This window comes from Toxotes jaculatrix, chromosome 12 (assembly GCF_017976425.1).
Source record: "Toxotes jaculatrix isolate fToxJac2 chromosome 12, fToxJac2.pri, whole genome shotgun sequence".
Lineage (NCBI taxonomy): Eukaryota > Metazoa > Chordata > Actinopteri > Toxotidae > Toxotes > Toxotes jaculatrix.
Window position 1 is genome coordinate 13,181,396 of NC_054405.1, and position 20,982 is coordinate 13,202,377.

Genomic DNA, 20,982 nt, shown 5'->3' on the forward strand with positions numbered 1-20,982 from the left:
CAATCACAGCTCATCCGGAGAGTTTTCTGTCACTTAAAAACAAACATAATCTACATCAGAAATAAAAATAAACGTTTAGTTATTTGGGTTACATTATATCATCACCATTTGAGCCACAGCATTATTAACAAAAGCTCACTCGGGCAGAATACAGTCATGTTCTCTCAGCCCACAGTTTTATTGTGAAACAAACACCTCTCTCCCCGGCTGTCCTGAAATCACACTAAACCGCTCGGCCTCTCTCGGTTTTTTCTTTTCTTTTTTTTTTTTTTTTATTGCCTCAGCTGATGCGCGCGCACCGCACAAAAGTCCAGTTCGGTTTTTCCGCGAAGCTCCAAAAATCTATGAAATGTGTTTGCATGTTCCTCTCTGCAAGCGGGGATGTAGAGGTGGGATTGCAAGGACCGAGAAAGCTGGGGGAACCCACGCGTTCAAGCCTCTGAGAAAGTACGCTTTTCCGAAATAACTGACGGTGAATCTTTTTTTTCTTTTCACATTTGTCATTAACAGACAGGCACTCTGTAGGATTGTGTTCTCGGAGAATAAGCTTTTTCCCCCCCTGCCTTTTCTTTTTTTTTTTTTTTTGTCACCATTCTGCACGGCAGGCTGAGAGACGGACCGCTCGGACTGTGGGAGCCCTCCCCTCTACTCGGATCTGCTTTGGTAGGTGCGAATAAAATGGGCCCGTGTTTGCAAATATGCAGATACATGGAAGAGGAAGGAGGAGGGGTAGGATGGTGGGGTGGTGGTGGTGGTGGTGGGGGGGAATCATACTTTGTTGAAGTCTGCTGAAAGTTGGGATGTCATCTTAATATAGGATCAAGTTATAGCTGGGTGAACCGGGGGGGCTCCTCTGTAATATCCTCAAATGTGCGACTGCAGACCATATGCTGGTACCGCAGAAAGGCTACCGTGCTCATAGATCTCTGAGTCCAGACAAAAGCCAGCTATTTTGATCGACTTTTGAAATACAAACAAGAACAGAGATAGGCCTACTAATAATAAAGCTTTACCTACAAAGACGGCGATCGGATTGGTAATGGTGCTTCAGCGTTGTGCTGGGATGAAGGAGACATTTCACAAGCTGTTGTCAGTTTTTTTCTTCTTCTCAAGAACAGTCCTCATTTCTCTTTATTTAATAAGTCGCCGCAAGCGCTGATAGGGATCGGCACCGCACACTGAACCAGAAGCCCGGTGGTTTATTGTGAATCAGCTGTTAATAATGCGCACGAAACTTGACGCTGCCAGTTAATGATAGAAATGATCAACGCGCATTAGAGTCGGATCATGCTCACATCTTGACAACGGACTCTCTCTGATCGTCACCCTGTGTAATTGAAACTTTTATTTAATCCGCTGTCACCCTAAAATCTAATAAATGGATACCGCAGTTTTCCACTCGTGTAAAGAGAGGTGAAGAATTCATTGGCTTAAAAAAAATAAAAAACATAAATATATATATATATATATATATATATATATATATATATATATATATATATATATATATATATAATTCCAGATGTCATATTCGTGTCTTGGTCTCTCTTTATTTTCTCTCCGAGCATCATTAAAAAGTTCCCAGGTAGCTTTCACCGCGCTAACCGGAGATTTACAGTCATGTCCCCCACCGCCCCCCCACTGCAATCCGCCACCAGTGCCGCTCCTCCAGGTGCTCCTCGTGTTTGCGAATAATCTGAAGTCACAGCATTCACGCCGCGGTTGTTTTTCCTCCTCTTAACTTTTTTTGTGTGCATAGCCTAACTGGGGGGAAATAAGACGCAGCAGGTTATGGACAATGGATGAAGCCTTGAGTCTAATTATTGTCACCACGCTTTTTAACTTCCTCTGCGTTTGTGCGTGCGTGTGTGTGTGCGTGTGTGTGCGCGCGTGCCTGTCCGTGCCCGCGCCACAGTCGACAGGAGTGGGAGGAATAAAGAATGTGTTGCTCTCTCTCCGTAGACAAGCACAAGGGTCCGCAGACAGCGCGTCTGGACGCTGCATTTGCATCGTGCGTCGCCTGAACGAATGAATTAAGTATTCTCGCGTCTCCAGAGGTGCAGTCAGATACTACAGAGTTTGTCGCCGACCAAATGCCTCGTAACCCTGCAGGAAACAAGACAATAGTTTTCCCACCTCCTTAAAAAAAAAAAAAAAAAAAAAAAAAAAAAAAGCAAAAAAGCTGACTGTGATTACCTGGCACCTGCGCATGCACTGACGTCAGTGAAGGAAACTTATTCAAGAGTTGCGCTCGTGACTCACACGTGGACATACGTTACGTTACCTGACGGTGAACCACAGGCTGACTGACTGATGCTCATGACACCTCTGTCAGTTCTTACACCTTGATGCTTAATTGGTTTAAATGAGATGAGCTGTCAGGCTTAACGTGTGATTTCAATTAGCAGGGAAATGTGTTTATTTTATTGAAAATGTAAATAATTCAGGGTTTATTGTTTGCTGAAACAAAGTTGCATAGAGAGCCCTACCTTGAGTTTATGCTTGATTTGTTTCACTGAACTCATAAATGACCCTAGCAGGTAATATGAGGCAACTGTGGAGACCAAGCCAGTGTGTGGTTTTGGTTTACATTGCTGTTCTGATAAAGATTATAGGCCCACTATCCTAAAACAATGAGAAATACATATAAACACACACTGGCCCTAAATGCTTTCCACCATTCCTCCATCACCTATCGATCGCACTAGTCAACAACTGAACCAACCAACCATCCATCCATCAGTCAGTCAGTAGTCATTATACTGTAGCCTGACATTCATCTGTCTTCTGCATCCCAACCTAACAACTGGCATAAAATCAGACACCTGAGGAGAAAAAATCATTTTGAAAGATGTGTAGTCAAGGTAACTGTAAAAGTTTGGAACTATTACGAAGCTGCATGTGAATGTTAAAATGAGCAGTTTTTGCTCATACAAAAATCATAGTGCTGACAAAATTCACCCAGTAGCGTTGTGGCTGTTAGGAGGTACTCATCATTTTTAGTGCTGTGAATGTAGAATCTATTAAAGGACTGCTTCATTCACCAGTGGTTTAAGCTCAAAAGTTTCCACACAAAAAGAAGACCTCTGCTACCGGATTTTTATCAGCGATTCATATACTGAACCTCTGATATATCAGTTTATGGTTCTGAATGGTTTCACAATGTTTAGACTCTCTATGTAGGTGTTATGATCAGCTTTGCTTCAGGTAAAAACAATATGCGCAACAGTACTGACCACGTTTGTGCCATATGTCTTGAAAGTTAGAAAGCTAGTTTTTGAAAATGCTCTTTATTTGCTTTCTTGCGGAGAGTCAGATGAGAAGAGTGACATTACTCACATGTCTGTGTGCTATGAAGCTACTGCTAGCAGCTGGCTAGCTGTAGAGGGTTATATACCAAGATTATTTCTTGGCCAGGACCAGTAACTTCCTGGAGTCTCCATTGGTTGTCTGGCAGCTTGTCATGGCTAAGAAACAATTTAGCACTTGAGTCCTGTTAAATAGTGAAAATTGTACGGACTAAAATGTGTTAAATTAGTGATAATTAGTAATCTTCACAGGTGCTGTTAGGTGTATTTTGTTTGTTTTGGACTGAGCCAGGCTAGCTGGCTCAGCCTGTATTTCCTGTCTTAATGCTAAGCTAAGCTAACCAGCTCCCGGCTGTAGCTTCATATCAAGTTTTATGTAAATTATTAGATTTAAACAATAAACACAGGCCTGGGGGGAACACATTTCAGGCAGCATGGTTAAGAAGCAAACGGGGAGACAGCAGAAACAGAATCTTTCTTAAAGGATCAATGCAGTATTCAGTAGAATATAACTATGTGGACATGGCATTTCTTCTAAACACCCCATTTCACTCACTGACGCAGCAGCCACAGTATATATGAACCCAGACTCAGTTCTTATCGATCAGCTGATTGATCAGAATCAAACTTCACTTCATTACCCATATATTGACTTATGTGACGTTTTGTTATAGACATTCAAACGTTATGGTTTGAAATTCTAAATTGTAATTCTCAAGTTCTGCAGATCAGCTGATGTTGACCAGGTGTCCACAAAGTGACAGAGTAACTGAGCTGACATCACTCAGCTGATTCGACAAAACAGGGCCCAATTAATGTCAAGACTTTCTAAAACAGCCCTGTCAAATGGAGTGTGAATAACACGCCAATTTCCTTAAGTCATTTTGTTTTATCACAACGCATTTGTTGCTTTTCGCTTGTCATTTCACACCACGTCACTTCTCAACTGACTAACCCCTGTCCCTCTAACCAAAATGGTGTTAAATGACACGTGAAAAGCTTGAGATCTCAACCCTAACCCTAGACATGACACATGAAATGTCCCTGAAAGTGATGTGCTATTTAAATGCAATCCCACGATAACACTTTATCTATAAGTGTCTTTACTGAATGAACAGCTGCATTGACAATGGCATTAAAAGTGCTGCGTTATACCTCCTCAGCCTTGTCAATAGTTTGGCCACTGACCATTAAAACTGGAGTCATTCTATGCCACTGAGATTTACTTTCTTTAAGTTAACAAAACAGATGCAGTGTTGTCTATAATGATGATTAAAGAAACATTTCAGAAAGTCATACTGATACACAGTCCTGCTGCAGTTTTGGCCACCAGTTATTTTGTTCTCATGCATCTCAGGCCACACCCATGCTCTGCAATCTCCAGCTGAGCTTCATTGGTCAATCTGAAAAAAGGCTTCACACACATAGTTGTTGGACCATATTGATCGGTGAGATCCAGATCTTAGTCTCCGTTGGCCAACCCTGTGCAGCTGTTTTTGTGCGGACAGATTAACAAAAAAACAAAACAAGAAAGACTGATGTTTGCACCTGATTTTTTATTTTGAGACAGCTCGAGGTGTAAGAAATGTGGCTCTTACAGGGTTGTAATATGTGACTAATTACAGTGCGCTTATCAGGCCAATTCAGAGAAATCTGAGGTGTAAGGCTTTAATGTGAGCCACTGTATTAAGTCTATAACATCACAGGAAATTGAGTAAACATGCGTAAAGGACAAAACAACACCAATTATCTGGTTTCAGCTGTATGGCATTGACTCTCTCAGCAGCAGTTCACATAAGGACATAAGCCTCTTCTGTAAATGATGAGCTGAAGGGATCTGAAGAGCCATGATGCTGGAAGTGGAGGAAGGTGATTAGCCGGAGACTATATGCCATGCTCAGGGTTGATGGCGATGGAAAGGGAGTGACTGATAGGTCAGTGGGATGGCAAGCAGATGTACACACACAGAGCTGGGGGTGGGGGGCTAAAAAAGGTGCCCCTGGTTTCATTTGTTTCGCAGCTGTGATGTGGTGCATCGGTTTTGGCTTCGGTCTGAACACAAGCTGTAAACATGCAAAACACAAATCTGGATACACATGGTTGTCATTCCAGTCTTTTTAGTTTTGAACTTCAGTCAGGCAACAAAATGCTGTTGATGCGTGAAACTACTACAACATCCTTAAACCAACGCATCACTATATACATTTCTGTGTTACAAATCATAGGACAACTGTTGGCCAGTACAATACCTTAACTCTGCATACAATTTATTTTTCCACAAACATAGTATAGGTTTACATCACTGCACCATAAAACAGCTTGTTGAGAAGTTCCTTAATTACTGAAGCATTATAACTCAGTCATGCTTGTCACACTGATGCGTTCAGTTAAAATACAAACAAAACCTGTGCTTGCCTAAAAATCCCAGCCATTTGTCGTATAATTTATATTTTATAGAAGAAAGAAATAAAAGTCTGTGTGTGTGCGTGTGTGTGTGTGTGTGTGTGACTGTATTATCGTCATACAGTGGGTGTTGCTGGGATTGACACAAGACACTTGAAAAGCATTGTGTCACATCCATACTATTTCCAGTGAAATACATCTAATTTGAAAGACTTGCCTTTTTTTTTTTTTAAGCCACTGGTGTCATCAGCAGGTCAGCTGTTGCCAGGCTGGTGGGATAACAGTGTCCTGGCTGAATTATTATGTTACAGCTGATCAGTGGTATTTTTGAAACTGTTTTCACGAGCACTGATTGCCAGCTTTGTCACTTTGTAGCCGACTTGAGAACTCATTCTCATTTATTCTAGTGATTATCTATTGATAATGTGCCAGTTCATTAATTATGTGGAATACTCAAGTCTTTTAGCACATTTACTGTATTTAGATCATTGATAGAGCAGTTGGATCAGAGCTGGATATTCTCCCAGGCCATGATTAATCAACTTGTTGTTGTACAAGTAGCTACCCGGATTTACTTTTGTAAACACACAGCTACCATAGAGTTCAATTGAGACGATGTAACATCAGAATCTCAATGAAAAAGCACATTTAACAACATTAAACTAATCATAACTGACCACTAAATACATAATTTTTCACATCCAATGTTCCGTAAAACCACAAAAATCCCCTCGTATCACTCTGATGATTTTCAGTGCTGTAACTCATTCACCCACAACTGAGCAGAGATGCAGTTAGTGTTGAGATGCTTTTGGGAAATCGGACCCTGGTCAGTGCTGTAGTGGGAGAAACTGAAACTATGGGGCTGAGGGGCTGCGGAGCTGGCTCTGGTTCACTGGCGCCACATCCCCCTGAGCTGGTGAGAATGTGGGGGCTGTGCTCTTGCCTTTGAAGCTTTACCTCCCACTAATTCTGGCCTTCCAATTTCCACACACTGCACAGACACCCCCCCCCCCCCCCCCATCCTCTTCCCCTCCCTTTCCCTTTGTTTCCCTTATAAGGACTGGCCCGGCCATTTCCTCAGCTTTTCTGTGGGAGGTGGTATGCTTGTTTGTGAACATGGACAGGTCAGGAGAATAGCAGCATAGTGTTTTTTTTTCATAGATGAGCAGTCACAGGAAAAACGCTAAAAGCCTGTGGATGCATGCATCTCTTTCCACTGGGAAGTCTCCCACTACTGGCCTAGTGAACCCTCTTCATAAGCCTCACCACACTATTTAATCTAACATTTCACCAAAATATACTGTGCTAGAGGTTTAGTCTTTCAACTTAATCGGATGGAAAATAATTGACTGGCACTGTCAGATGACTGTGACCAAAAGAAATCAAAAGTTTGGTTGGTTCTGTTTCTGGGCTTTTGGCAGAATTTTCAGCAGCTCCCCAGGTTGTTGGGTGAAAGAGTCAAATAAGGGACAGATTTTTGTTTTCTCACATATTGTATCACAAGGTTATACACTCAGATCGATGACCATGTAATTGTTAGTCAATAAATGGAACATTTCTTAAGTGACTAAGCTGCAGTATGGTCAATACAGTTTATTTATAAAGCAGTCACAACAGAGCAGGTTAGCCTCAAACGGGGGGCTTCGCAGGTTATATAAAGGGGAATTATTTCAGATATGGTACTGATACAAGGTCAGAGAGCTATTAGAGAAGTTCAGCTGGGCATCATTTCAACACAGGTAATAATGATAATATGGAATTGTGTTCAGCACTGTTGAATGTCACACTGCAGATTCAGGGCCTTTTTTGTTGAAGAGATTCCACCTCTGTAATGACTGCAGACCTCATGAAATTAAAGATTTTGATTTTTCGAGGTTGAATTTTAATTTAATATCAGCATATCTTGATCAGTGTTTTCTGGGCTAAAAATGAAAACACTGGGTGGCCCCTGTGTAAGAATTTATTTTGTGAAACTAATTTCTGTGTAGATTACGAGCGTCACTAACCCTTGTCATATCAAAACACTTTATGCTAAATACACTGACAGACTTCTCATTTGCCACCACAATGTTTAATTCGACTGTTTGCATAGTTTAACATTATGAAATATTATTATAAGTTATATTATTTGTCACATTTGTCATCCTGGATCAGGATGTTGGCTTTGTCATGTTGGCTGCTTTAGCGACTCTGAACTTGAGCTGTTATCTTCGAACAATGTGACAGTAATAGTTAGCAACTAGCTGGTGAACAAAGTGGAGCATTTAGTAGCCATTGGTAGAGACCAAAAACAGAGCTATAACCAAGTGAATATTGGAGTTATTTTCAGGTGGACAGAAACATGACTCCATATGTATGCTAATGCTGCTGATGAATGTGTAGCTAAGCAAATTGATTGCTAACAAGGTCATTATATGAACTTAAAAGTTGGTAATATGTCAATCTCATGTTCACAACTTGTTTCCACTGTCAAAAAAAAAAAAAAAAATCAGTTTAGATACTATGCTGTAGTTTCTCTTGCATTTGCATAATTTGACCTACAACAAAAATGGAAAACGTCTCTCTTGTGTGTTTCAGTGTTTTGATGAAGTGATCACTGATAAGTAATTTACACACCTCCCTTCTCTCCCTTGTGTTAAGTTTCCAGACGGCCCATGGAAGAATGTGGATGAGGCCTGAGATATAGTGCAGGCAGAAGGCTCCGGGGCCTGCCCGTTGTCGGCTGGCTGTTTGGTCCATTGAGGTGAGGCACCACTCTCACCGGGGCACAGAACGGACCAAGAAAAGGTCTTTGCTCCCCCTCCTCGCTCACCCCTGCCCCCTTTCCACCCTCACCCCCAACCCAGGCACGTACGCTCTGGACCATGTCTACCGGGCTGTCGGAGGGGGGCCGGACAGAGGACCTGGAGCGGAGTAGCTGCAAACAGGACTCTCCTGTCACAGAGCGCAGGAACCGCAGTGGCATCATCAGTGAGCCCCTTAGTAAGAGCCTTAAGAACTCCCGCACCCTCTCCCAGTATACAGCAGTCTCCTCTGCCACCACCAATGGACACACGGACAATAGTGAGAGTAAGAGCCACTCGGCCAAGCCTCAGCCACCCCCGCAGCCCCAGCCCACTGTCTCTGCACTGACAGCAGCCAAGTTGGACCGAACCCTAGAACAGGTTCTGGAGGGACAGAATGGCCTGCTGCACTTTGCCCAGGCAGCAGCACTGTTAAAGCGGGCCGGTATGGAGCACATGCTCCTGCCTGGGGGCATGGGAGTGGGAGTTGGCGGTGGAGACGCAGGCTCGGGGGCTAGCGACTTGGAGGGTACGTCTGTCACGGACGCCGTAGGTGGTCCTGTTGACTTCCCATATGGAGTAGGGGGTGGCTTCCCCTTCAACCCGGGGCTTTTCATCATGACGCCGGCTGGAGTGTTTCTGGCAGACAGCGCGCTACACATGGCCAGCCTGGCCGAGTACCCAGCGCAGAGCGAGCTGGCCTCTGCTATCAACTCCGGTAAAAAGAAGCGAAAACGTTGCGGCATGTGCCCACCTTGCCGACGGCGGATTAACTGCGAGCAATGCAGCAGCTGCCGGAATCGCAAAACAGGCCACCAGATCTGCAAGTTTCGCAAATGTGAGGAACTGAAGAAGAAGCCCTCTGCTGCTCTGGAGGTAAGAGGGTGGTGATTATGATGTGCCTTTGCCTTGTAAGCCATTCTTTAGGGTTCTTCAGAAATAAGCAAAAAGAGTTTTGATCCAAAGAGTTGCTACAAAGTTTTTCATTCATTAACAAAAACTAACAATATTTGGGTATGTTAACCATTACTCCTAAGTGAAAAACAAGACAAATAAGCAATAAGTTTGTCACCACGAGATTTAAAATTTGGAGTAGATCCACTCCAAAGAATTGAAAAATTGTTTTAAAAATACTAGAGATCTGCAAACCTCACAAACAAATTTGAGCTTCACATCTGAAAGCACAAAGAAGGTGTTTTAGTTCTGAATGTCATTCCCCTTTAAGGGAAGTAGTACAGGGGGGCTTATGGCTTATGGGGGTGATGGCTCCACAAGCAGGGAAATGACAGGTGGCGAGGAGTGTGGTGGGTATGTGCAGGGTAAGCATGCACCATGGGGTCTCTTTAATCTGTCCACCATAACCACACCATAACCCTGCTCACATCTTTCAATTGGAAGACTAATTCTCAAGCCAAAACACAAACAGTGTTTGTGTTTTTCAAATAGAGCTACACAATGTAGTTCACTTCACTGGAACATTTTCTGTTGCATCCTCCCTGTGCTTACTTGTGCATCTGTGGATTGTACAGAAAAAAAAAATGTGTGCGGATTCAGGGTGGCAGTAATTGTAAATATGTGTACAGTATGTGTTTGTGTGTAAGTGTACATGCGTGGGTATGTTTGTGCATGTAACAAGGCCCATCTGGCCACAGAGCTGTCATCTGGAGCACCAGGTGTCAGTGTGGCACATGCTCCCCCCTCTTTTTCTGCCGCTGTCCTTCTCTCCGGTGACACTCCTGCTCATCTAAATGGCCCCTCCAAACTTCCTGTCTGTTACCTCCATCACACTCAGTGGCCTAACTAACCCTGGCTGTGGTGACAGAACGACCAATCATGAAATCAATTTCAGCAGATGTTCCATCTCAAAGGAAATAAACTTTGTGATCAATGGATAATAGTGTCACTTTGGCATTACATAATAAATTGATAGATATGTAACACAGCGTGAGCATGAACCAGTAGAGAGGCCTCTGGTCTAATTGACACAAACTGGATCTGTGCTTCAAACTGCTAATGGCTTTACTTCTTTCTCTTTCTGATGTTGATTGAGGGTGACAGCTTGGCCTCTTGTTTGTAGGCTGAAAGGTTGGTTGTTCAATCCCCATGTGCTGACTTTGGCCATGCACAGTGAAATCCGAAGTTTGGTTATTATTAAGTGAAACAAAATGATGAAAACCTTTCCCAACCCGCAGAGATTTAAACATGTGCTTATGACCGATTTATTCTTTTATTGAGTGGTAGTGCATGTGTAGGTACAGGCTGATATGAAGAGTCTGTGTACACTATCTCACAAAAATAATTGAACATACAGTATTTGAATATTGCTCTTGACAGCAATTATTATATTAGAGTAGAAACAATTAGTGCATTAATCAATTCCAGCATCTGAAATGAGCGGATATCCTGCTGTTCTTTGTCATATATCATTGTAGACTAAATATTTTTGGGTATTTGGAACTTTGACTGAACCAAACATGACATTTGAAAATAATAATATAATGAAATAACTGTTAGTTGCAGCCCTGCATCATACTATATAAAAACAAATGGAAAACAGAGAGAAGAACAGATCTATAACACTTTAAAAACACATGGTAAAATTTTGGAAAACAGCGGGTGACAATTCAAAAAGTGCACTTGATTTGCATTGCAGTAAATGAGCTACAACATTCAAGAAATGTTGCATGGTCTTTTAATGGTGTGACGTTCAAGGATCGATGTGTTGGCCATCATAGTGACTGAAAAACCAGACGTATGTCGAGAATCGGGCTGATGTGTCTGAATGTCGGGACAGTGTCTTCTAGTGTTGTATTGTTCGGTTGCAAATTGATGAGAGGGTTCATTTGTCTGCGTTGATGGGTCACCAAAACGGTGAGATGTGTCAGCTTGCAATGTAGGTGGTACGACTCAATGTCTGCGGCTTGAATATTCATGAATGTTGATGCAGGTCATCATATTGCTTGTAACGTCACAGTCTGCTGATGAAAGAAACTCCAGGGTACCATAAACCTGCCAAGCCTTCCAAGTACCAAGTATAATAGCAGTCTGATTATTGACTTTAGTAATTGTACAGGCTGTAATTACCTTGCACAAATTTTTTTTTGACTCCTGCCATTTGAGAAGATCTACTACCTGCTAATTTATTTAATGTGTCTATCAAGGAATTTCCTCTTTTTCAGATAAGAAATGAGACTTCAAATCCCTGCTTACGACTCGATTTCACCTTTACAGTATATTATAACAATATTAGAGTAATGAGTATTGTTAAAGGATTATATCAGTGCTTTTTAAAGTTTGCAGTTATAGTATGAACTACACTTCTCCACTACATCATCCCTGATGGTGTCTGACCAACATTAGTGTAGCTGCTAAATGCAAATGTAAAAGCGGGTTTTGGAATAAACTTGAAGTTTTATCATTTTTCAGCGGGCCAAAAGGTGGATTGTTACACTAAAGATTTAAATAGAAATGGATGTGAATACATTAGTGGTTAGGGTCTCATTAACTGCCAAAACTACAGGTGCATTGTAGGCATTCAATAGATGAAATATGACATTATATCAACAATGCTGTAGGGCGTTCCTGGAGGTCTGAAAGTTTCTGCAGTGCCACAGATGTACTGAAGGTCATGCACGTCTGCTGATATAGAAAGCACAAATCAGAAATTAACTGCAATCACCTGACAACCTACGGTAAGAAATAAAATCTTTGAGACAAAATAATTCTCGTATTATTCCTCTGATGTCGCCTTATAACCGTAACGGCCTTACTCATGTTCCTTACAGTATATTTCAGACGTCTTTGTCATAAGATAAAGTTTGTACTCAAAGCAGCTAATCATGAATACACTGCAACACAAATGACAGAATGTAAACCACACACGGACAGTAAATGGACTTTAACTCAAAATGAGAACAGTGTTCTCATTCAGTCAGGAATCCATCAAAGAGGTCTGCAACCTGTTACGCTTTTGTCCCAAATTGATTTGCTACAGCACAACCGTATCAACCTTTTCCTCCCCCGTACAGAGCTCTGACAGTAGTACAACATTTTCAATTTTGTCTGTTTTTTTTTTTTTATGTGTCCTCATGCACTCATACATTTCCCATTAGCAGTCTCGTAGTTGTCTCAAATGGCTTTCTTATTAAGTCAACAGCTCTTGTTCAGCAGGTGATTAGATCAGAGAATACAGGCCGGGCCGCACCGTCAGTGAGCGTGATGTCATCAGTACAAGCTAAATGTCAGAGGATGAGATTCACTGAGGATGTGCTGCGTCAGGAGAGAAAGTGGAGAGCAGGGAGTCAGCGGTAAATCCTAAATGTCAATATCGAGAAGATGATGTAAGATTGTCAATTACAGTATATAGTTTTATTGCCTTTAAACAAGGGTTCTATAGGAGAAATTCCTTCTTCCCATCGACGCCTTTAATGCACGCTCAGGGCGACTTGGACTGCACCTGTGCCAAAAGAGAAGATCCTCCTGGCTTTCCGAGCCCACAGTGAACTGCAGTGAGCCTCAGCTGCAGCTCAAACAGCCCCTGAGTGTCACATTCCCCTTCAATCAAAGACAGAGCGGTACATCCCCTTCTGCTGTGGCTGTTACCCCCAGTGTGCAGTCTCTAAAGGGGCATGACGTCTTATTTAACATGTGTCTTGCGGTCAGTTTGTCAGATGGTCTTGACTGCTTTGCAGGGCGTCAATGTGTGCACGCACATGTGAGTCAAAAAGACTGGCAGAAACATTTTGGCTTTGCTGTGCCGCATTTGCATCGAAAGGTTATGCTCGTGTGTTTGTAGAAGCCTGTGAGCATATACGCGTTGGTACACAAGTGCAGTCCAGCAGCAGTGTGCTTATTTTAAGGGTGTTGACGGTTTCCATTGAAAGCTCATGGCAGCTCAAAGAGGAGCGTAAAATTGGCAAGTGAGGGGGAGTTAGCATGCTGAGGCCTTTGCCACCTCATAGCTCACTGGCTGAAGATGTCTGGATTTATTCTGGGAATGCTACATTTGAGAGAAATAAGTGGGAAGGCAGTTCCTTTCTGCTCTGTGTCTGAATACCCTCCAGTGGTGTCAGTCTCAGCGATGCTGTTCAACACAGAGCGAAAGAAGGAGAGTCAGGATTAGGAAGTTGTAGTGTACCTTGTTTTTACTTGTATGTCACTGTATTACATTCAGGCTGGACTGTACTTGTGGGTGGATAATATTTGAAAATATTATAAGACAGGAGCTGAGTTTTTTCCATAGTCTACATATAGAATGATATATTTTGTAATGAAATATGTCAAAGACTGTGCTTCTTTGTCATCAGACACACTTAACACCTGAACATACTAGTCTCGCCCATTGGGGGCCACTTTGCCAGTAGCGGATGTTGTTATGGGAAAAGTGTATTCCCTCATGGTCTTTCCTGCCGCCGAGACACCGTACACCAGACAGTCAGGACAGAGGAGACTCATGCAAACTGACAGGCATGCAGACTGACACTGAGACACATGGATGTGTGGGCAAGTTGCTGGGCAGACAGAGGTACAAGTTGGACTGGACAGAGGAGGCTGAGGAAGACAGAAAGAGAGAGAAAGAAGTAAGGCAGCCAAGGTGTCATACTGTGGACTGAGAGCCGGATTAAGCAAACAGCCCTTTACTCTAAGAGAGACAATCATATAAAAAAAAAAAAAAATCCAGGTTGTTGTCAGCCCAGTAAGGACAGATAGTGTCATTCAGTGTCAACATTTTGTAAATGTAAATACAGTCATTTAAATGCTATTAAAACAATCATTATTTAAAAGCTTGTCATCCAAATATCTTTCAGTTTCCAACCAAATTAGCCCAGTTTAGCTTAGATATCCAGGTTAGTGTGGACGTTTTGGATCACTAGCTTTAGGATTTATCATGTCAAACATTTCCGGCATCGTCTTTGGCATATTTACAACAAGAGCTGCCACGATTAGTTGATTGACTGATTAGTGTATGTGAATGATCCTGCCCTGGCTTTGAGATGTATGGACTGGCCCAGTGAGAGTAGTTTTATCAATGCATTTATATATATCAATCATAACTGATTCAGGAAGGGAGAGGAGGCTTAGGAAGACGCTTCACCCCTTCAGACAGACAAACAGTGAGTGTTTATGCCAACTAGAGGTCACTGGTGTTTTGATTCGGTTGTTTTAAAGGTTTTCTTTTCTGCTTCTCTGAACAGCAGACAGTGTTACAGCCCACATACGTTACTGTATGTGGAGATGCTTTGTGTTCATTGTGTCAGTTTATGTGTGTGATGATCCCTCCTACTCTGTGTTCCTGGGTTTGTATTTGGTGTTCTTTTCTTTTTTTTTTTTCCTTTTCCTCAGGAGATAGACAGAGTAGCAGGGGTGTGTCCTCCTGATTGAGCCACACCTGAGCTGAGTTTCACTCAGCCATAAAAGAGGGCTGGAGAGGCTGGTGCGCGCTCTCTCTCTCTCACTCCAGCATGTAGATTTTGGTTGTTAAGGTTTGGTTGTTTTATTTTCTGTTCGGGTATTTTTACATCCAACATTTTCACACATGCAGACATTCCCCACACCACTGACTGTACAGATTCCTACATTAACTTTTGAATTTACGTTTTCTTATACTTTAAATAAACTTAATTGATTATCCACCTATCTGTTTGTGTCATCTCCCTTATTTTTGCTTTTGGTTTTGGGGAGAGAGAGAGAGGTTGGTCAGTTTCTGGCTGCTCAGTTTGGTATAGTGGTGATTCTAAATGAGTGGCTGGGGTATGGTTTTTTTTTTTTGGTTGGAGTTTTTCCCCCTGCTAGGCTTAGACAACGGATTCAGCGTAGGGTTTCCGTTGTTCCAACTTTAGTGTAGTGGTGAACGTGGGTGCAGCATTTTGCTCGGGAACACCTCAGGGGTTTCTGGGGGGGTCGCTGGTTTACCAGTTGCCTGCCCACCCCACTGATTTAGAGTGTATAAGAACCCACCACAAGTAGCCACTTGAAGACTAGGGTTGAGTTAGTTAGTGTTAGTGAGGTAGGCTGGGGGATTGAACTCCATTTTTGCCACTCTTGAGTGGGACTGGTTGCTCGGTGTCCTGGGAAAAGTGATGGCCTCAGCTGTGGAGGATTTCATTTAGTCTCCTTCAGGTGAGCTGTTGGATCAGTAAACTAAGGATTTTTAAAGATTTTTTTTCTTTCTTGTTGGTGTCCATAAGGGAAACCTAACAATTGTTGATGATAAAGCCATGAAAACAATAACCAGACTGATCAGTTGTGTCCTTGGACAAAACATTGAATTCATGATGGCTTAAATGGGCTAACAGGAATTTGCATCAGTAACACCTAACACCATGCGCCATACTCCATGTTGTCCATTATAAATGATGGTGGATTCAGCTCATATAAGAAGCGCTTAGTTTCTGTTTTCTACTTTTGTGGTTATGTGACACAGAAATTGTTTGTGCTATGCTAAGACAAATGTGCTTGTTTTGAAAAAAAAAAAAAAAAAAAAAAAAACATCCATCGATTATAGTGATTGGCCACTTCACACCCACAGATCCCATCTGCTTGAACCTGTGCAATCAGTGTTGGTGAGGGAAGGGTTTTTCTATTCCTGAGCTGCTGCCATTTTTCATTGATTGCACATGTGTTTGATAATGAGGGGAAAAAAAAAACATTTACGGTTCAGTCGAGGGACGAGTTGATTTTCTTTCCCACACATTACGTCATGGTCGGTCCAGCCCTTTTTAACAGGTTTTTGACATCTGTGGCAGCGGCAGATGTTGTTGTCCTCGGACCGTCTTCTGAACAGCTGAGTGCTGCTGTAGAAAGGTCATCGCGGAGATGGATGAGCAGCTAACTATACTCAGCTCACACACCACAAAATAATGTTGGCAATATGCTGCTGTTAACCTCCAGGTTAGCGATTCGTATTCAAGTTCATTTGAGCCAAAAAGACATTTCTTAAATATGTGCGACATAATGCGCATTACACTGAAAGCTACAGTTTGCAAGATGAGGTGAGGTAAACAATTGATCAGCATCATAAACATTCTGTATATATTTATACTAAACCTGCACCATCAAAAAACATTTGGTACATCTTCGAGAAACTATTATGGAGCCGAGAGGTTCATGTGAACTGGCACATGCACATGGAGGCAATGAACGGCACCGTGGTTTTCAGTGTCTCTGCTGTCAGATTATTCCTGATTGAGTCAATTTAACAAATGAAGCACAGTGCGGGCTATATTTGGCTGAGATCACCAGAGTAATTACCTTGTTTGAAGTCTTTTTACCCGAGCAAAAATGTTTCATTTTTGTCAGCAGGAGTTAACTTTCAAAATGAAAGTAAATGAAACCTGGGGAGCACAAACCCCACTGTCACTCAGTTTCATGTCCAGATATGAACAATAGCATTCAAAAGAACACTGTGCTGCTGATTCAAGGGTTGAGGAATGGTTTAAGTGGGCCGGAAAAGTAATTAGGGCTGGTATTGTTTTTGAACAAACTTCTCTGAACTAATGGGCCATTTGCTTCTGAGTTGCCTTTGTTGAAAAACTCATAATTTCACTGCAGCTGTGGAAGAGAGCAGCACAACAAGACGCACAGAAATTTCTAAATCTTATTATTTACAGGTTACAGATGATTTTTTTTTCATCAGAATTTAGGGGTAGAATTTTAACTTTTTCATCTCTTTGCTGTATATAGCAATACAAATATTTTGAATGCCAATGATGTATGACACATGCAGTACATCATTCCTTTTCAATGAGATAGGTGTGATTGTATTTGGGTGTGTGTATTTGTGTTTGCACTCATGGTACGTGTGATTCATTACTAAACCCTCTGCTGTCGAGCACTGATGGAAAAGTGAATCTGAATCCATCGCGCATGAGAATTTTAGTTTAACAGTCTCACTGTTTGGTGTGATTTCGGGGGTGTATTGTGAGTGTCGGTTAACGTACCACTGTGTGTGGAGGTGTGTGACTGTACTTGAATACATATTGGTTTGGTGTGAGAGTGTGTGTGGGTGCATAAATGTTTGCCGAGCTCCTCCTGCCTCGCTCCAGGCAGAGCTGGCGAACGGAAGAATCCGTGCTGCAGAATCGAGTTGCAGAGGACGCCAGGCGTGCTGCAGCTGCAGGGACCCGAGTGGCTCCCTATCTCCTGACTGGCAGGCCGCTGCTGAGCCCTGCAGCTGCATGCATGTGTGCCACTCCTGCTCAGTGCAATCAGACACACAGATAACCACAGTGAGAGAGGGGTGTGGATGGGGGTGAGGGGGAGGTTGGGTTGAAAACGGCATCATCATTGATGATGGTGAGGGAGAGCAACGCGTGTGGTGGTTAAATAATAAATGTGGCATATTGGGTTTTGTGTGAAGCCAGAACTGAAGCCTGTTCCTGTGGTGGTGCTGAGGGGAGAGGGTGGCAACTGATGGGCCAGACAATGTAGGATGTAGAGATTTCACACATAATACCCATCCAGGCATTAAGCATGGAAGAGAGCTAGTGCTGAATTCATTTGCTGTTTAATCAATTCTGTGATCGACATTTATCATTTAAGTCTATTATCATCTAAAATGACCAAACATTCCCTGGTTCTGTCTTTGTATGTTGGAAGATTTTCTGCTTCTGTCTCATCTATAACAATACAAACTGAAAATGTTTAGGTTTATGAAACTTATATCTTCTTTAGGTTTCTGATAACCTTTATCCTTTTTCACATTTCACATATTAAGCAATTTACTAAAAAAATTGATAGATGAATCAATAATGACAATAATTAGCCCTAAATTGGAGATTGTAGGAACAGGAGATCTAGATTATGTATGCTTCTCTGTCAAGGTGTGAACACATTGCAGATTTTTCTAGTACATTTTGGGATTATATTTGCAAATACTTAAAAAAAAAAAGTGCTGCTTTTCATTAACAACTCCAACCTCCTCTCACCGTCCCCCCTTTCCCTCCCCTCCCCTCCCTCCTTCTCTTCTGTTTCTCCAAGAAGGTGATGCTTCCTACAGGAGCAGCGTTCCGGTGGTTCCAGTAGGACTCCTCCTCCACTCCCTACCCAAAGCTCTGCCATCAAGTGCAATGCCAACTCCTGGATTGTCTCCGGAACAGACACTGGCTAATAAACAAACAAGCAACAAATAAAATTATAGGAGAAAAAAAAAGCAACAAAAAAAACAAAACAAAACAAAACAAAAACAAAGCAGAAATTTAAAAAAAAAAAGTAAAAGAAAAAAAGAAAGAAAGAAATCAATCGGGTAATGGATGCACCTACTTATTCCTTGAACCAAAAATGAAGCGTAAAGAAAAGCATCTATGGCAACTTTCATTCCCTTTTCTATGTTTCCATTTTGGTACCTTTTGTCCTTTTTCCAGCAGGTTTTTTTCTGTTGCTTAAACATGGAACTGTTCATTACCAGAAACAGAAATGACGGACTGAGTGTGGACAATCAACTAATTTCTGTGTTTGGTGTTAATGTTGTTCATGTGTGGAAAGATACAGTACTTGTGTAGAGAATGTAAATTTACAGCTATATTTTAAAACTAGTGGCTAATGGCAAACATTATTGTAATTCTTCACCATTATGTTACTTAAACCCTTTGTCTATTTTAAGATTTGTTTCGTTGAAGAGTACAGTTTTCAGACTGATCGGTGGTTGTCTTTGAAAGGCAAAGAAAATGTTTCAAATTGCGATGATTCGTTGATTTCGAACTTCAATGAAACTGAAAAAAAGTCACGTTATTGGGCAGATCTCCAGAGACTCTTCACTGGGTTGAAGACGCTGTTCGCCAGAGCCGTCACTACTGTAATCTCCTCAATCAGCCCTCCTCTGCATTTCCAAACTTTTCCTTTAGTGAAACTGGCAGCCTTATGTTACTGTGGCCCTACTGAGCATGTGCCAATACTGCTCAGGGCAATAGCACTAAGAGACAGCACTTGCTCTGAGTCTACCCTACTGAACGCACTGAGACAAGATTACTTTTTTTTTTTTTTTTTTTTGTTTGTTTATTTGTTATATTTTCATGATTTTGTTATGTTGCTGGGTAGCTGCAGCTTTTAAAAATAACCAATCTTTGTATTCGTTTAGAAAATTGGACTGGTTTTGTGAATAAAAAGGAATGCATGTATTCGTGTCAAAATTTACAGTTCTGATGTTTGTCTACTTGTCTATTTGCATGTTTTCTTTTTTTTTTTTTTAAACGGCTGGTTTGACAAAAAGAAATATCGAGTATAAATTTTCCATAAATTGGTGAAACTGTTCCCTTTTCTTTTATAATTGGATGTTATAAAAAAAAAAATTCTGAAAGCTTCTGACAGGAGAAGAACTCATTAAAAGTAAATGAGGCGGTGGTATGGATCACCGTGATGTCCTTGGTTTGACTGAGATATTTCTCTAACTGCCTATGTAATAACTTCCTATATAGTGGAATGACTGATGGAGCCTTGCAATGCTAAAATGTAACCAAAATTATTTAAAAGATGTTTGAATAAGAACAGTTTTGATTGCGGTGTTTCTTCAAAATGCATGAAACCTCCTGAAAAAAATCCTCCTAAATGTCATTTTTTTCCCTCAATGATTTTTTGCTCTTCTCCAAGATTTTTGTGACATTCGCCCTACTCCATGACATTTACAGCCAGAAAACACAAGCAGAAAATCATTCATAGTCATGGATTACTAATGGGGAGTTTTGTCGTCAGAGCTATAAAGCTCTGACATAAAGAAGCTTGGTTAAACTGTGTGTGTGTGTGTGTGTGTTTAGGGCCGAGTGTGTTATGCATACATTTGGTAGAAGGGAAGTGAAGTTTGGATAAAGACATGGATAAGTGAACGCAGTGCTGATTTGAAAACCTTTTCAAAAATGTGGTCAGTCTCACATGGGTCTTAATGTCATTACTGATTCTAACGCCTCAGGTCTGTGACACTGGAGTGAATTTCCATTTCCTGCAAAGTGATGATTTCCAGTGATTTTTTTTTTTTTCACAGCTCTATAGTCAGTCTTTCATATCCAGGTGGGGAAGTAGATGCAGATTTCTGCCGCAGCCGTTGTACTGAGTGTTTTTAATTAGTGAATATCCACAGTGGAAGGCCCAGTATGGTGGGCTTGTGTACGAGCTCGTGATCAGCTTGGCGAACGGAGGGTTGGAGAGTGTAGCTATATTCCCAGCTTCCCCCCCGGTGACAGTGCTGGGCTAGTGCCATCGCCATGGCGATGGGGGGAGTGTGTGCGTGAGTGTGAGTGGGGTGTGTGTGTGTGTGTGTGTCTTGGGGGGGGGGGGGGCAGCTGAGGCCTTTCATTATTAATGTGCACCGCGGTGTCCTTACCTCCTCTGAGCCCGCACAGCTCACTGCCTGACCTGCCATCCAAGGGAGAGGGAGTGGGGAGGGGGGACTGAGGAGGCAGAGATAAAGAAAGAGAAGTGAGCCAGAGAGAAAGAAAGAGACAGCACGACCAGCATATAGTGTGGAAGCATATGACTGTAAAGTGGAAATTCATTCA

At 41.9% G+C, this 20,982-nt stretch overlaps 1 protein-coding gene across 2 annotated transcripts; it reads left to right on the top strand.

Moving 5' to 3' along the window:
- Positions 1-367: 367 nt before the first annotated feature.
- Positions 368-19,921, top strand: cxxc5a (CXXC finger protein 5a). 2 transcript variants are annotated; one of them, XM_041050777.1, is made up of 4 exons: positions 393-472; positions 606-663; positions 8,355-9,373; positions 18,476-19,921. In XM_041050777.1, exons 3-4 carry the CDS (start codon positions 8,579-8,581, stop codon positions 18,518-18,520), a joined length of 840 nt encoding a protein of 279 aa, XP_040906711.1. In that variant the 5' UTR covers positions 393-472; positions 606-663; positions 8,355-8,578; the 3' UTR covers positions 18,521-19,921. The 2 variants fall into 2 exon arrangements, with proteins under 2 accessions (XP_040906712.1, XP_040906711.1); XM_041050778.1 differs by having other exon boundaries at positions 368-663; positions 18,479-19,921.
- Positions 19,922-20,982: the final 1,061 nt, after the last annotated feature.